This window comes from Gymnogyps californianus, chromosome 1 (genome assembly GCF_018139145.2).
Source record: "Gymnogyps californianus isolate 813 chromosome 1, ASM1813914v2, whole genome shotgun sequence".
In the NCBI taxonomy this organism is placed as follows: Eukaryota; Metazoa; Chordata; class Aves; order Accipitriformes; family Cathartidae; genus Gymnogyps; species Gymnogyps californianus.
This window is the reverse complement of record NC_059471.1, coordinates 142,178,468-142,196,499: the sequence shown is the minus strand read 5'-3', so window position 1 is coordinate 142,196,499 and position 18,032 is coordinate 142,178,468. Positions and strand designations below refer to the sequence as shown.

Below are 18,032 nucleotides of genomic sequence, written 5' to 3'. Positions count from 1 at the left end.
TCACTTCCAAGTCTGGGAAGAAATGCCATTTTGATTTTGCCTTGCTGGACTATGGAAAGTGAATTATTCTAAATATTGTCCTTATTGAATGTATCTCAAACCTCCACTGCCCCTATACTGACCTACCAACACAATGCCACACTGGAGGGCAACTAAGCACACTCCAGCCCTCAGGGAGAGGCTGCAGAAAAGCGAGTGTGCGCATGATGAAACACAGGCTACCTTAATTCTGGCCTTGTGTAACTTGAGAGCTGTACGTCTTGCAACTCCCAAATGGTCTGGGGGACCTCCATCACCTACCTCCTAGACGCCAAGGCCCCCGTCGAGGAGGAGAGCACCCACCTGCGCAGCTGGGCAGGGTCGCGTTGCGTTTCTGCTGAGCCTTTCCTTGCTGGACGGGAACGCCACAGCTCAGCGTGTAGCTGTTCTCCGAATCTGCGGGGCAGCACGCAGAGTCAGCACGTGTGGCAACAGCCTCACAAAGCATCTGCTCCCCTCGTCACCCCCGGCATTAATGTTCAGTGCTTGAACAAACTTTATTAATACTGCTAAATAAGGAGACATTTTAAGTGCTGAACTTAGATTTTAAACGGCTGAAATAGTTTGCCAAAGGCTACTGCTTCACAGTGTTGACTACAAGTTTTGTTTCTTCCAGCACTGAAATGTTCCATTTTATAAACAATTTGGCATGAGGTTCGCTGTAAATAATTCCATGGTGCACAAGCAGAAAATACTTTGTGTTTGTCCATGGCAGAGTCCTTGCGCTTTGATCATCTCTGTAACTTAAAAAATAAACCACGTACTTTCATAATAATTTTAGCTTCAGACTCTGACAGAATTTATTGGCAGAAACAAAAAATAACATACTTAGAACTGTAACAGGGTTTCCATATTGCACAGATAAAACTGTGTATTGGTGCATACAAATTAGATAAATGCATGGTTCCAGTAATCTCTGCTAAACTGAAAATAAAGTGTGAACAGCTCTACCGCATATAATGCCAGGACTAACATGAAAAGTAGAGACACTCTTGTGGAAAATAATCCTGTGTCAGAACCAGAACATATATGAAAAAGCGAGAGCCATCCCCCCGCCCCACCTGCCCTGCAAAACTGTGTAGATGAAAATTACCTGTAGCAAATGATACAAAAAAGGGGTGGGGAGGGGAGATGAAATGCCTGAGTTTCTATAAATAACATTCAGCTGAACTATTACCAGAAAAATTTATTAAAACCTAGCAACTGCAGCAACTAATACCGAGAGATCCTTTTTGCCATACAGCCTCCTGAGACAGATTCAGTTGTATCCATGTTGTATGAGACAGTAAGACAGGTTTAAAGCTGTTGCTAGGTCGTCCTTTGCTCCACAGTGCCCCTGGCTAGGCTGATGGAAGTTCTGTGCTATCCTGGCTGGCGTGGGCGCTCGATCATGTGCTGTGGCAGCCGCAGCATTAAATTTCCCAGTGTGTCCCACCCGTCCTCTCCTGCCCCTGCCTCGGACTGCGCTCGCCAAACTGAGTTCCTCTCAGGTGGACCCTCCGCTTTGGGATTCGTTTCTGCTCCCACTCAATCACACAACTACAGGGTATTTCAGGCCATGATGCAGAGTTCATCGTTTTAAGCAGATGCTTGGATAGGCACAGGGGACTTGACTCAAGTTAAAAAACATGGTGCTAAAAATTAGCAGGAATTAATTGAAATCAACTGTTAATTTTTTCCCCTCACTTTTGACATAGCAATTAAATACATTAAAATTTTTCTTTTGCACCATCCTGGTTAAGGTAGATGTGTCTCTCAGGTTTTTGTTAGAATTTCCCCACCCCTGCAAATGACACCTCAAATTAAACAACGAAGGGCCAAACCTCTAATGTAACTGACAATCAGCTCTTGTATTTAGTGATGTGCATGTCTGTCCCAATTTAATTTATAATGATGTTTTTGCTCATTTACAGTTATCCATAACAAAAACTGAATGCAAGAATCATGAATACATTAGCAGAGAAAAATCATCAAGTCACATTCTAGACTTAGGAGGACAAATAGTTGGTACAAACCTGGAACAAAAAGAGTATTGGATGGGCATGACAGGAAGCAGCTCTCTACGCCTCCTGTCTTACTACACACTAGCTGAGCCTTAGGAGCTGGTTTGGCATTCGGGAGACATTTCACCATCTCTGAGGAGACAAAAAAAGAGAAATGAAAAAAAAATCAGACACGGCCCAACCCAGAACCTTGTGCATCCACTTGCATACAGTGGTGAGGAAAGGTAGAAGTGGTAACAAAGCAAAATCACAGGCCCAGGCATTTCTGAAATAAGCACATATTAGGGAGATAGTATCTGGATCTTGAGCTTGGACTCGAAAATAAAACTCCTTCACATTTTTAGACCTAAACTCTAGATCAGTCTTTCCCTCCTGTCATCCACTTTGGGACTGTTCAGGTCCAGATCTGCACTCTGGAAGGCAGGTGTCTCTCTAATTATGAGCACAATTCTGTGTGCACATCTTGATCTCAGAAGCAATAGGTAATATTAATGACCCGAGATTCCTTCTCCCCTCTTTTGGAGGCACAGCTCTCTGGTTTAACAGGCCAACTACCACACCATGCACAGGAGTCACCCTCACAAAGATCTGTTTATTTAGGTGACCGCTAAAATGGTATTTTCCACTTCTCACTCTTAACTCTCACAGACTTTAATTTTAGCTCCATGCTCTAGCTTCTGGAAGTAGAAAACTTCCCAGCCAGGCAGAGGTGAGGCAGGACATGCTGGGATGGAGATGGACAGTCCCACCAGTCCTTTCAGCCACTGCTGAAATGCCCCAAGCAATGCTAGAAGGGACACTGTGACACACATAGACATCAGCCATTTCTCATCAGTGCCCACCGCACGAGGCACATTGCAGCTCATGCGTGGAAATGTCCAGCTTCTCCTCTTGGCTTCACGGTAGGATGAAGACAGAGTATCCTGCAAGTCTCACAAGCTGCCTTCATATTTGGGTAAGGCGCTGTTTGTGTTTTAGCTGAAACTACATAAAGTTGTTATGAATTGTTGGACCAGTCTCTGTGCTTCACCCTGAGATGATGGTATGCCACTGATAATTATAATCCTGCGTTTATTTTAATTTGACATCTTTTGGGACTGAAGTGTTACTGAAGTACGTCTTCCTCCACACAAATGACGAGGTTCATTCTCGGCTGCAGCCGGCAGGTGCCATCATTACCTGCACCGATGCAGCCTCACTGCTTCCCTCCTTTCCCCCAGAGATTTAACCTCTGCACTGACTGCTGCCCAAGTGCAGCTGGGCACCTCTTCAACACTGCATCAGCTGGTTAAATCTCAGCCAGGTGTCTGTAGAGCAGTTCTTGCTTCAGCCCCGTAAAAATGCCTGTTCAGGTACATATGCTTGTTCTCTGGCTGTTCCTTGCTGCTTCTTCCAAACATGCTCACCTTACAAGAGGCTGACTCTTGTTTTGCTCATGGCTGGCTGTGCTACTGCAAATGTCATTTTTCCTACCTGTCAGCTCACCACTGAACCACACCAAGGTAGGGGGGAGATCAGAGCTGCAGCAGCCAGACTGGTTTGGGTCCGCCAGGGTTTGGGAAGAGCCCAGTAAAGCTGGGATGAAACAGGGCAATTCAAATGTGGTAGCTGGAATGAGCCTTGCCTGGCTTGGCTTGAGTGCAGAGGAAGGGTCCCAGGAGCCACCAGCTGGTTCGTGTTCCTGGCCTCACTGTTGGTTAAATATAAATATATACAAGTCCCTTAAACATGCTTGATGTTCACATCTCAAATATGGGAATAATCATCCTCCACTTACCTCCCTCCTAAGGTCTTTTATGTTGCTTTGGTGATGTTTTTAAAGAAATTATTTTTTTGAACTGAGGAGACAACACAAGCGCAAAGTGCATTGCTGAGCAAAAGAGGATTTTGTTATTGCAAATGTCTCCAAATCATGTGGCATTCAGGATCACTAAATATCATTCTCCTCCTTTTTATTGTGCTTTTATAACAATGTAGAACACAGTTTCCTCTAAACAATGTTGGTAATAAAGGCAGGCGATCAGCAGGGAGATGACACTCATTTTAAGCCTCATTAAATTCATCAAATAAAACAGTGTATATCAATAGAGAAGGGTGTTCTATTTTCCATCTTCCAACTGAGTATTACAAATAATGAAGAGAAATTTACAACTAGGAAGATATTTTCAGTATGGCCTCTTACCATGGGAACAGCATTCTTAGTAGGTTGAAAGGGAATATAGCACAAAACTTCTGTGGTCTAACTATACACCAGACTTCAAAAAATTTTAGTCCTTGCTGTTAATTTACAAACTCCTTTCCAGAGGACTAACTGGTACATTGCAAGGGAGACCTAGTGGATTACTAAAAAAACAGAGTTAACCATTTCTTACTCCTACAGTACTTAGTTCTCTGTATAGCAGGGAAAGTAATATACGTAAAGGTAAGCAGTAACAGTGAAGTACTTGGTTGTGGTTAGGAAGAAAGTCAGTGGCAAAGGCTGAAACCCAACTTGAGATACTCACCTGCCACCCCACCCCACCTTGGTTATAAAGTGCTTTCCATACTGCTCTATCCATGTAAGTGAAAAAATGGCACAATTACATGATCATGCAAGAGGCCAGTGCGGTGCTCTCTACTCCAGACTACCGTGCTTTCCCTCATTTTGTGCAGAGATTCCCTTAACTAAGGTCACCCCCTTTCTTGTTCTGTCTTACTCCCGGTTTGGTATTAGGCATCAGCCCCAAATGTATCTATGAGAAGTTACTCGTGGTTAAAAAATAAAAACAAACCCCAAACAAAAACCCCACAACTTAAATTTGACTATGAAAGACCTAAGGTATGCCATTCCCATTAAAAACGTGAAAACAGAACTAGAATCTCACAGAAAATACTTTGAATGGCTGTAGCCATGGCCAAGATTTGCTGTGCTTCAAATAAGACCCCAGGAAAAAAGTCATCTACTTAAAGGATACAGAAATTCAGATCTGCCACAAAGGAAGTGGCACTAGCAGCAACTGCCATAACTTTAGTGGTCTCAGGATTTGTGCTCATTGCAATTAATACTTTTGACACAGCTAGTGTCAGTACTTTATATTAAGCAGGATACCTTTGGAGATAACTTGAAAAATTGGGGTACGGTGCTGTGAATGTAGATATTAACCTGAATACTATGTTCTACTTGTAAGAAGTTAAATTATTTTGAATATTGTAAATTAGTCTTAGAGGGAAATAGAGTTATAGCTGAGGTCATAGAGATGGACAAAGGAGATATAAAGGACAAAAGTATAAAATACATAAAATAATAATAAAACTTATATTTGTGTGAATGGACGCATAAAATAAAATAAAAAAAATTCAACACAAATAAAATCCAACATATTGCCCATTCTCTCATCCACCTGCAGTTATATCCTGGCCCATGGACCCCCATAGGATCAGGTGTTATCCGAGTTTATAAAACGAATTTGGGGATCTATATTGTGAAAATGCAGCACCCCTCAGACAAAACCATGGGCTTTTCCACCCTCCTGAAGAACAGGAGCATCACCACAGACACCTCTGCGTCAGACTCCTGCGCTTACCAACACAGTCCTTTTTATTCCAGTGCAGTTTCTTTCCAGGTGGACAGACGCACTCATAGCTCCCCATTGTATTAAGACACCCATAGTCACAGCTACCATTGCTGATGCTGCATTCATCAATATCTGAAAATGTAATTATAGTTGAGAAGAGTATTAACCATAGGTACACATGTATGCTGTGCATTAAGATATTATGTGCATAAGGATATCTGTTTCTACTATGTCTTTTATATTCAAGTCTATATAAACATGTATAAATGCAGACAATACGTCAAACAATTTTAGTGCATATTGCATGTATTTGTCCTTAGACATGTGTATAGCTCCTACTCTTTCAAGGATTTATTCATACGATACAATTTACTTGCCAGGACTAGTTACACTGAAATTCTTGGAAGTACTCTCAAGATAAAAAACATGCTCGAAAGTCTCTGCAGCATCTGGACAATAATGTATATTGCATTATATAGAAAAATGTCACAGGCATAAACATCTGTGAGATCAGATCACTTTTGCATAACAGGGAGACAAATTCTCCATAGGGATTCACAGAGTTTGCTTTTAGAAATGATTCAGGTGAAGGAGGAAACCATATATTTGATAGGAACCTAGCAGCTGAAGTGTAGTTTATTTAGTCTTCTACTCCTCAAATGAAAATGAAAGGTAAAAGCTTGCAAGAAGGCAAAGCAATTACCAGATATGTTATCACTGATATTCCACATAAAATCTTTCAACTTCTGATACATTAGAAAAGTATTTAGTCAATATGAGGTATATCCTTTGTAGTCTATGCAATCAGCATTTATATACTTGTGCCGACATGGCCAATCTCTCATCTCCTCTCCTCCCATCACCAGAAAGGATGTTTATCCATCATGCTCAACAGGAGTTGTGCTGCCATGTACTCACCTCTGGAGCACGCTTGGGCACACTTGGGACACTAGATGGCACAGGCCAAAATTGTCATATGGCACCAGTGAACCAGCAGTTGCACACTGCTGCTCCAGACTCTTTTATTTACTAGTATAGCCGTAACCTAAAAGCCCTTGTTATGAACCACAGCCCCGTTATTTTAGGCACTGCATTATCCTCAACAACAAGTGGCTTCTGCCCTTTGCATGCAGCTACCCATCTGCTTGCTAAAACGGTAGCGTTACTGTAATAGACTTTTACAAGGCACATAGGTTGTGCCATTTGACATATGGTCAAATGAGCTAGAATGACACCAGATCAACATGAGATATACTGAATTGCTAATACTCTGGCTTAATGATAGGCCTCAAAATGTAACTGTAGAAGGAAAATTGTCACTTACTGTGTTTCTGAGGGAGGTCTGGCCATAAATGCTCACAGGCTGAGTGCCTACCTGCCTTTCCAAACCACGCCTGAGCCTAGGCTTGAACTCTGATTGCCACGTGCGTGGCACTGTGTGAATCCATATGGTTTGCAGGAACACAGTCTGAGTTCAAGCCAGTTCTCCCCAGGCCCCAGTTTTGGAGCCCAGTAACCCCATCTGAAGCCAGAAGGTGAGGTACAGGTAGGAGGTGGGGCTGATGAGGGATTGGGCTCAAGCACACACTTAGGCCCTGCACTGGTTAACAAACGCAGGCCCATACTTATTAGCCAAGTTTTCCTCTGGCATCTTGGGGCACTTGATGGGAACATGGGAGTATTTACCGGGGCAGCTGCTGGAATCCAGAAACAGCTTTCTTTTTCTGATGCAAGATTTCAGCCTGTGTGGTTAAGCAAAAATCTAGAAAACATGGAGTACATGCACAAAAGCAACTGAGAAAGACACCCTAATACAACAGGCATGTTTCTAGACAACGTTATGATTTTTGGGTCAGTCAGGACTTCTGGAGGTCCTGGGTCAGCAGTTCCAAAAACTGACAAGGGAGATAGTCCCTGAAAAAACTTTTTCTAGGAAATTTCGTACATAGTAGTCAGGCTTATGCTGAGTGGGATCTACTTGTGAACCCATACTTTGAAGCACACATTTAGTCCACAGTGCTCCTGCCACTGAGCTCTGGCCAAACTGTTCAAACCAGAGCTCTTGCTGTCAAGTACCTCAGCCCAGAACCAAGCTCCTGAAGAAGCAGCCAAATTCCCAGAGGCATTGAACAGTCCTGCAGATTCTACTGGCTTTCCTAAGTTCACTTAATGAGCCAATATATACTGCAAGTAGGGCTTTACATAAACAGGTGGTGTAAGCGCTAGCACTGTCCTTCTAAAAGATCCCCTTACGACACACTACTTTTATTACAAGAGATTCCATGAAAAGGATCCCAGAGAGAGCAACAAGGGTTGCCCCTCAGCATGGAAGGCCGAGAACAAGGACACTGCCACGTAGTTTATTAATTACTAGTAGAGGGGAAGCAAGACGGAGAGAAAGCTTACCAAGAGGTGAGCTTGCACCAAATCTTTTTGAAAGTTCTCATTATTTCTCCCTAGTTTTGACTTCTGCTCAGTGCCACATGGATGGCATGCCAGGGTAAGTTATTTGTTCCACTCTAAACATCACTCTCCAGGGGCTGACTAAAACTAATGATAGGCCTGAGCGGCAAACCTCAGATTCAGATCCACAAGTCTGGATTCAGAGCCGTGATTTTGGATCTGCCCATTACAGAAAAAAGCAGGAGGTTTGGATCTGGTTATGTTTTTGCCCAAAGTTCAGCACTGAGTATTTCCAGTTAGAGTTTTGGTCCTACTTCAGTCTTTTAAATAAGACTGAAGCTGAACTGAGGCTGAACTGAGGCTGAAGATTATGTAAAGACTGAGGCTGAACCCCAAACTTTGAGGCTTTCCCTAAATTAATACATACATTAAGTCATTAAGGAATTAACAGTGAAACTGAAGATCATTCTCTCCACACCCCACATAGCATAGGTCCCCAAAACTTTCAGACTCTGATTTTGCTTTCAGAACTGCCCTCAAGTGGAGTCTTTTTCCAAACTCCTTCCTTAGATGGACTCCTATTTCTCTTCCTGCCTGCCTCTACTATACAGTGAATTCATTTGTTACTTATCCTGCTCTATACAAGAGATACCAGCATACATCTCCTACACCTTTCTCCCAAAGAGAAGACAGGCAGAGATATCATTAGCAGTGTCTCACGTTAACCCTACAAAATCAGGCAAACTCAGCACTTGGACAGAAATGAGGGGCTAGCATCTGTTTCTGCAACATCAGTTTGCATGGCACAAACCAAATCACATGGGAACAGAAACAACATGAGCCTTTAACTGTATCTTTTTGGCTCAGTCTGTAGCACAATTTACTTAGGAATACATCGAGGATAACTCTTGCATATAATATATACCACAATGCCTGCTCTACAAATTAAGAGCCGTTAGGGCCCAACACTGTTCTCAGCAATTCCTCTAGCATGCTTTCCCTGGGCTAAGTCTGACTCAGATCAGAACCTTGCCTGAATACATGGCTTTTGTGGATTTAAAGTCAAGGCTTTGTTTATAGTATGATGCAAGCTTTACTTAGTTTGTATCTTGAATAATTTGAATAATTAAATAATTAACTATTAACTATTAACCATCTTTTAACTAAACAAAACCTTTTAGTTTTACATTTAAAAATAGCATGGAGAGTTTCTTTATGTTAGTATTTTCTAACAAGTAATTTAGATTCAGGGCTTTCAGTTTTATTATAATTTTCTCTTTTCACTTTTGTTTGTGTAATGCTGACCTGATTGGTTACAGGCATAAGTTGGACTTAATACACTTAACAAATCCCTCAAAAACCCCCTTTGCTCTCCTTTGACCAGTGTTCTGAACACAATCAAAACCTACCCCACTTATTAAACGTTCAGGCAGGAGACCACAGTGATACCTGGGGGTGTTAGCCAGGCTGGTGGCAGGCAGTCTCGTACTGTGATATCCCTGGCAAACACTGGACTTAATTTGAGTGCTCTGAAATTCTCCTGCCTTGATCAAGTAGAAGTTGAACCTCTAATTTGGTCACTGTGGTAACACTGCCCTATAATGTACTTAAAAAAATATCCCTCTCCTGGATAACCAAACATTACAGCACCAATTCTTTCCAGTTATGCCAAAAAGGTTGAAGAGCTGAAGTAGCTCCACAGAAGATGGGAAGAAGGCACCCCACAACCTTCTGTTATGAGCTCCACAGGCAGTTTATGTCACAGAACGGTAAGGACAGATACCAATAGAGCCAAAATTTGTAAACTTTGTAAAACTGACATCCTTCTCCTATTCTCTTTGTTGCCCATCATTTGAAGCCTTCCTTCTGTAAATACAATTGTGACTAACCTCAATCCTGTGTAAGTACCGATTGGTACTCTGCGCTTGTAAACTCTGCAAGGAAGCTTACCCGGTACAGCGCGATGAACTGCAGCCATGAGGCTGCTTTGCGATGGTTGTGGAAGAACGGTTGCATCCATGCAGCAGTGGATGCAAGTGTCACAGCTGCAGGCTTCTGGTCTATACTGAGGCTGCTATGTACCAGCATCACAAAAATGCGTGGCCATTGTTTTTTATTTATGTTCTTCTCCTGGAAATGCTTCAAGAAATTTGAGAGGCTGAAATTTTAGTCACACCCAGCTCATGCTATTTTAGCTTTATTTTAACTTTATTGGTTTATCTTCTTCAGTTCTAAAATCTTCAGCTAAAAGAATGTGTGGCTCAGTAAACAGTTCACAAAGCAAACAAACAAACAGATAAGCAAAACTCAGTTTCCAAACCTCCACAGTGCGTCAGTCCGTACAAGGTGTAGCCTTTATGGCAGAGACATTCAAAGCTTCCAGGGTAGTTGATGCAGGTGTGATCACAAGTCCTTTCAAAGGAACACTCATCTATATCTGAATTAATAGAAAAAGCATTAAGAAATTAGAATTCAATTAAACTGAATGGCTGGAATTTCACATTCAGTTGCAACATCTTGTTACTGATAAAGTAGCAGGTATCATCCCAGGTAAAATCTGAATAAAATATCATTCTCATTCCTCTAGTGCCTTATAAAGAAAGGACTTGCAGGTACATGGAGAAAGGTAAGAAAAGATAATTTAAGAAAAAACATGAAGACTGTATTATATATATGTATTATATATGTTCACCATTAGATGGCAACCTTTAACTTCTGATCATATTTACCGAGCAGGGCTGTCGGTGTATTAAGGTTTCGGGGGGTTAGTGGCACAATGGAAAAAAAGTTTTGGGTTGAATCAAGTATTCCCTCTTTCATTGACTATTCCTCTAACATCTTGCCCACCACGACAGGGAGTCGCTCGCAGACTTCTGTTCTGCCTACTCAAGACTGTACCGACTGTTGCACAGCTACAAGGCGGTAAGCAAAATACTGCCTGAGAATAAGCCAGCATCAGGAATGGACGGGCTGCACCTAAGACACAGGAAATCTTAGTCCAAAGTCCACACGCTACCTAATTCAAGAAAATTTGACCTCTTCCCCTTAAAAAAGTCAGGCATCTCTAATTATCACTGCTCACTAATGTGAAACCCTTATTTACATAGTCTCTTCCATCCAGCAGCGTATGAAGAAAGCAATTAAGAGCACATTGCTTTGAAGATAGTACAAAGGTTTTGCTGAGCAGGGTGATAGAAAGGTTTATTTGACAGCAGTCATGACGGAATGGCCTTGCTGAAAACCGTTACATTAAAGGTACCTTACATAGCAATGTGTGAAAAATAACAACACTTTTGAGTGAATTTTATCCTCAAAAAATTGGTTTTTTAAAAAATCCTCTTAAGTGATTAATTTTTCTGTTAAAAGGTCAGAGAAATTAATACAATGGCATTATTTGAGAGTGGTAATTTCAACAAATCTCATTCCTCCAATATTTCTGAGGTACAAATGAATGGAATAGTATTCTTCTAATAGCTTGCACACTTTCTAGAGTTGCTTATTAAGAACACAACCTGAGCAACACCATTACTATATATAACTGGACTTTCACATTGTACATGCTTAGAAAGCTGTGGGTGCTTGAAAAAACTTGAAAACTCACCAATACTTAAGGGTATGCTACCCAATTCCTATATCCAGGTATTATTTATATAGTTTTGATGTTTAATGAAACATTCTAGGTCTCATGCTGCTATTACAAATACTTACCTTCAAGAACTATAAAATTAAGATTTTGTGTATGTGTACACAAACGCAAAATCTGTGTGAGAGCTTATGCACAAATTCAGAATGTCGTAAACAGCTACATTTTATATGATCTCCAATTTTAAGTGTTGCAAAACGTTCACACAAAAGAGAATTCACAATGTGGAAAGCACATGCATAACATAAAATGAAACGCACACAATGAACAAAAATCTATGCTATCCGGTTTTATGTGTGCATCACAATCACTTGTTATGATCAAGCAGCAAAAAAAGGACAACTGATATTTTCTCTTTTTTACATCTATTTAATTTTTAATGCATTTTCCTATGCATTTTAAAATACCATTATTTGAGTTCTGAAAGTAATTTCTTTTTAAGGTTTCCTTTATAGTCTTGGAAATATGCAGCTTTTGAATACACATAAATGGCAAACTGTTTCAGTTTTCTCTAAATAAATACATAAAGTAAAATCATTTGGGAATGAACACTGCAGTTATAGTTTTAAAGGATTTCTAATGCATAAGAAGCCAAACCATACATCATGGTTTCGTTCATGTGTAACCTTGTTCGCTATATGGTATTGCAGGAAATTTACAAAAGCAGTTCATTTTCTGGCCTCTGACTTACCTTGGAAGGCTCTTTTTCAAAAATAATTTCATATTTCTCAATAGTGATCTTATCGTGTACTAGTTTAGTCAATGGGGTTTATGCATTGTTTTCACACATACCGCTTTGTGTTGTTACATATTATGGCTTAGGCCTTTACAGGTTTTTCTTTACATTAAGAAGGATGCATATCCCTCTTTGCCTGTGCAAACAACAGTCTGCCTAATAATATGACCAGTCATCTGCTTGCCAAGTAACAGGCACTCACGATGGACAAATGCATTTCTATAACACAAAATATCAGCTACTCATAAACTTATATTGCTTACACTGGCTGGCAGAGCCGCTGAAACAAACACTTTTATTGTAATACAAAGACTGCTATTAAAAGCTTTTTCACCATTTAAACCCCTCATCCCACCTCCTGCTGCTGTTCTCATAAATTCAGCCTCTGCTGAATTCAGCATCTTGCTTTGGCTGTTCGAACGTGGAAAGCCTCCGTGCAGATTTTCCCTTGCTTAACACCAAGCCCCTTGGCCCACTCTCCCCCTTGCCTGTGGGAGGCAGGGCTTGGCACTGCCCCAGGGACCCAGCTTTCTGCAGCGCCCTATCTGCAGAATCACCAGTCCCCTGAGGAATTCAGCACTGGTCATCGAAAAGGGAAAAATATGCACCACATACTCTACACTAAAAGAAACCAGTGGTGCGATACAGGATTCTGAAATCCTCTTGCTTTTTTTTTTTTTTTTTAAACTCTGAAATCTGTGCTCTGGGCGCTGTTATCCCCTGGCTCCCAGAAACTTTGAAGTTGGCCCTCACACCTTTGTGGTGCCCCACAATACTTCTCCATATTTACCCTGAAAGGATGTGCTTATTTCCCACCACCCTCATGATACAGCTATATCTCATAAGAGACTGAGGAGCAGGGAGTTAAACCTGGTTTCACCTTCACAGCCCTGGGTTTCAAATCCTGCTTACCGCACAACTGGGAACGAATGTAGGTATCTAAATCTTGTCTCATCTGTACAAACAACACTACACAATCTGGCAGCATTATCTATTGAAGAGAAGCCCCAAAATACAAAAGCAGAGATGTGGCACGTTACAGCTAGAGAACTGAAAACAAAGAATTTCTCTTTCAGTTTTGTGGTCAACCCCCCACCCCCCCCAAACACAAGTACACACTCAAACACACACACACATTTTTGTATTGGGTTGCTCTGAATTTCCCCCTCCCACACACGAAAATAAATACTGAGAAATTAACTTTCTGGGTCTGAGGCGCTCTTGAAACGATTTAATGTTATTTAAATTAAGTTTTTGAACTGTTTTAACATGAAAAGTCAAAATGTTCTGTTTTCGAGGAACTGCAGCGGAAAACTTCAACTTGAGGTTGAAGTTTCTATTCTATTTTTAGTTGAATTTGGCATGAATTCACAAAGAGTCCAAGCTGTCTCAGAACATTTCAGATTTGCTAATGCACTTATTTGACATCAAACACATTCTTTTTACTTTCACTTAGTCAAAAATTCATATCACATTCACCACTGTAATCAGCATATGCGATTGTGTCATTTCAGCATATTAAGAGATGTCTTCACAGCTGAACTGTTTGAAGCTTACAGGAACTACGGGGCTAAATTCATCTCTGGCAGTACACGATTAGTTTCCTGCCAGAGGCAGGTTTTTTTAGGATTACTAATGGTACCATATAAATTCTAAGATGAAGACCTCCCTACTTCACAGCAGACGACCCAGTGGAAGTCCCAAGTTCAGGGGTTGGAGCAGATGACCTCCAGAGGTCCCTTCCAACCTCCACCACTGATTCACGTGCACACTGGCAGTCCCAGTCCTCTCCAAAGGCACTCTCTTTATGGTGTCCTGTGCTGCTGAGAGCTCTCCTTCCAGTCACTGTTTCCATGACATCAAGGCATCATCTCAGGCTGAATAAAGTCCAACATCTGTTCTATCAATCCACGTTCTCATCTCCAAAGATGATGTTTGAACAGTGGAAGCACTCCTTTATTTCTGCCTAGAAGGGACTCAACTTGAAGAGATTGTTCAATGGTTTAATAAAAGAGCAGGATTTCCCTGTGTTTTTGAGGGAAGCAATTGTTGCCAACGGTGGTCATGCTTGATAATACTTGTTTGGCTCTGTTCCTGTTATTTCAAGTCAGCATTTGGATTTTATTGTTGATTTTTCAGTCATACTTAGCATTTTTTTTTTAGTTCATGCTTTCACACATTAAATGATCCCGTAATGATGTTTATTTTTCTTGAATATAATGTTTGTTCGTGGGTGTCAGATTGTCAGTACTGGAAAGTAAAGTCTTCCATCTATCTCCAGAAGGGAGCTACCACAGATTAAATTTCGTCTAAGTTTCCTCACACAGATGTGTCTCAAAGGTGACCTGAGGGAGCAGGGAGAAAGCAACTCCTTTTCCATGCTCATTCAAGTCCCTGCCCTTTCCACTGATGCTGCCAGTAGACTCCCAATTACAGTAGCACCAATTGTTCTGGTGGTTTGTGTGATGTGGACACTGACTCATTTGTCGACGTAGAGCGCAGGGCACCAACAAGCCATCACACAGTAATGATTTTTGCTAAGTCTGAAACTGAGCTGGATTCCTACCAGCAGCTCTGAAGTGAAAGGCTCCTTTCTGTACTCTGTTTCCAGTCCTCAAATGCAGTCCCCTGTATTCTTGATTGTCATTGCTTTCTTCTCTAAAATAAATTTCAGAGTAATTAAAAGAAACCAATGACTAGGAAATTAAAGTGTAATGCAAGACATTTCCAAAAAACATTAGCATTGCAAGCAAGCAGCTCAACACTAAACATATACAGGTGAGGCTGGTAAATAGCACTGGATTTAGAGATGTTTTGAGGACTGCAAACTGATGTAGAAACTGCTATGACTCCCTGACAGAATGTACACATGCAAAATTCACTTGCACAGAGGTACATGTGTGATTTGGGGGTTGTGGTTATAGAACTGAACAATTCAATGCCCAGTTTACCCAATCTCACATTAAAAATTTACTGCAAAAATAAGGATTTCCCTCTCTCTTTCTTCCTTAATATAATTTTGTTTGTTAATATTAATAACAAGTGAAGAAATTGGTTAGAGAAAACTAATGGTCATCACGACAGCTTTTCTCCGAGACATACATTAAGCAACTAGGTTAATTTATGAAACTGGGAGCCTCCTTCCAAAACACAGGCCACATATGATGCTTGAATAAGAGTTTGGTTTTGCTGCTTGGAGTATTTTTCATGTGGTCTGAAAATAAACACGGCAAGAGTCTATCACTGTTATTTGACGGTGCTATTTGTGCTACAGAGAACAAGACAGGAGGGCCTCAAAGACAATCAATAAAAGCTATAAGAGGGATTTGGGACAGAGTGCAGGCTGTAATGATTCTGGACACTGTAAGCAAAGAACCCATCTTATATTTGGTTTGTCTGTGTTCAGTGAGGCAAGACATGAACTATACACTAGATCACTGCATATATGCAAAATATATACATTAAATTTAAATATACTATTTCAAATAGAAATAAAATAGAAAATAAATACTTTTTTCTTAGAAATAGAAAGTAAAATAAAAAGAAAAGGAAATATCTATCTCTGCTATCATTTCCTTCAACAGTAGAAGCAACTCATGACACCCTGAATGCTGTTAGATCACTTCAGTCAAAAATGGTCACAATATTAGAGTAACACTTTGAGGTGCTATCACAGTCATGACTCCATACACTCCCAATCCTCCCAGTTAGCTCAAGTATACCTTCACTATGGCAGCAAAGATTTATGTATATCTCATAACTGCTGCCCACGATGCTGTGAAGAACATACACAGCAAGGAATTTGTAGTTTTCAGATTCATGCGTTAGTAGCGTTTGACCCCCAGGCTGGAAGCGATGGCCCAGGTGTCCCACCGCATTGCACACAGCAAAGCCACTGCTCAGTGCAGTGGGGTTATCTCCTAAGGTGGCCACATTCTCCTAATCCAAAAGTCCACAACACAGTTTTATTTTGTCCATCTCACACACTCCTGGTTTATTTTTAACCCTCAAGCCAAACGCGGACTCAGTGTGGAGTACCCCACTCAACTGATCATGCACACAAGCCAAACTCAAGGCTAGTCAGAACGTTTTGCGTTCACGTTTCTCAGCTTCCAAGTCATCGGCTCCTCTGAGAAACAGAGCCCTTCCTTTTTCTCATTCATTAAGAACATATACATAGAAACTCTAAAGAAGTGTTACATGATGTTTTTAAAATAAACACTAATGCTTTTTTATATGTATTTTGGCTGAAAGTTATTTTCTGTCTTCCCCCTCTCCCCTCTGATTTCTGCAGGGAACTGATACCACCCATGTAATGTTGTTCACCTTACAGCCTAGCCAGCGTGGTTTCCAACAATATTTGACAGACATTAGGGAAACCACATATCTTAATCTGAGTGGTTGCTGGACCATAGGGAGTCATGATTCAAGCTATGTTCTCCAACAAATGCTGGTTTAAATTCAATATTGGGAAAGGTATTATTTTGCTACAGCAGCCATATGATGGGATTTCCACCACATCTCACGTTTTCTGATCCACAGTGACTTACCCCTGTTCACAGTTAGTAAAAATGCATCCTCCATCTGAGAACGTAACTCTCTAATACGCATCCAACACAGACCAGAAGGAATGGCTTATAGCTAACTTCTCCTTATGTTTCAAAGTCTACAATAATAAAACCAATGAAGAGGAAGCACAGAAAGCTGTAGTAATGTACAAACCTTCTACTTCATTACCTTCCCACTGAGTGCTTCTGGAGCAGGCTAATACGGGGCGGGGGCGGGGGGGCTATAACCTCAAACCTTTAAAAGTAATTGAAAAACCACACCCACTTAGACTTCCCACTGCATTACTGACTTGCAATCAAGTCAACTTGTTGCTGAGACTTAATTGTTAATAACATACTAATGATCTGCAGAAAAACCAGATCTGGCATTAATTGCTATGCTTTTAATATGAACGTAAGTGCCTAAGTAGCACAGTCACATCTTGTATTTCAGAAATTTAAGTGGGAAACTGTCCATTATGACTAATGTTGACTTGGACCAGAGCATTTATTTATTTAAGAACTTTATTGCTCACAGTTAACCATGTGATTAGTGAAGACCAAATGTAACAAGCTAATCAGGGAATGAAAGACTTCTGAAGGAAATTGATTCTGCTCGCAAGGAAATGTGCTTTTTATTGGAGATGATTTCTTCTTAGAATGCAAAGTGGTAGTAAAACAAACAAATGTATATAAACTGCAAAAGAAACCTGCAAAATATACTCAAGACAGAGGCAATAAATAATTAGAAACCTGTGACTTATTATGTAAGCATCCCACAGAGGAGGTATTTCAAGGATTTAGCAGTACAAAATGAAATTACTATTACTCAGCTTCAGGGATAGGCACACAGTAGCAGTCAGTGACAAATTCTGCAGAATCTTTGGTTCCTACTCACTCTAACACAGGTAAGAGCACTGTTCCATGCATTATTTAAACATGCTGCCATGGTTCAGTTCAGGAACAGAAATTTGCTTGTAGCAAATTAGAGCTAATCTAGTTTCCCCAGACCAGACAAAGCATTTAATTGTACCCTTGATTCACTCATACCAAACAGTATGTCTCTGAACTCTAGCAACAGATTTAGGCAGTAATGCTACAAGCAGG

The 18,032-nt window shown here is 40.8% G+C and overlaps 1 protein-coding gene across 1 annotated transcript in view; it reads right to left on the bottom strand.

The window, feature by feature from the left end:
- SCUBE1 (signal peptide, CUB domain and EGF like domain containing 1) overlaps positions 1 to 18,032 on the bottom strand; it is a 211,663-nt gene that overhangs the window by 18,766 nt on the left and 174,865 nt on the right. The window contains exons 10-13 of the mRNA XM_050912438.1: positions 10,320 to 10,436; positions 5,606 to 5,728; positions 2,055 to 2,174; positions 343 to 435 (exon numbers count right to left, since the gene is read on the bottom strand). Of these exons, the coding sequence (XP_050768395.1) occupies positions 343 to 435; positions 2,055 to 2,174; positions 5,606 to 5,728; positions 10,320 to 10,436 (453 nt within the window). The remainder of the gene's footprint in view (positions 1 to 342; positions 436 to 2,054; positions 2,175 to 5,605; positions 5,729 to 10,319; positions 10,437 to 18,032) is intronic.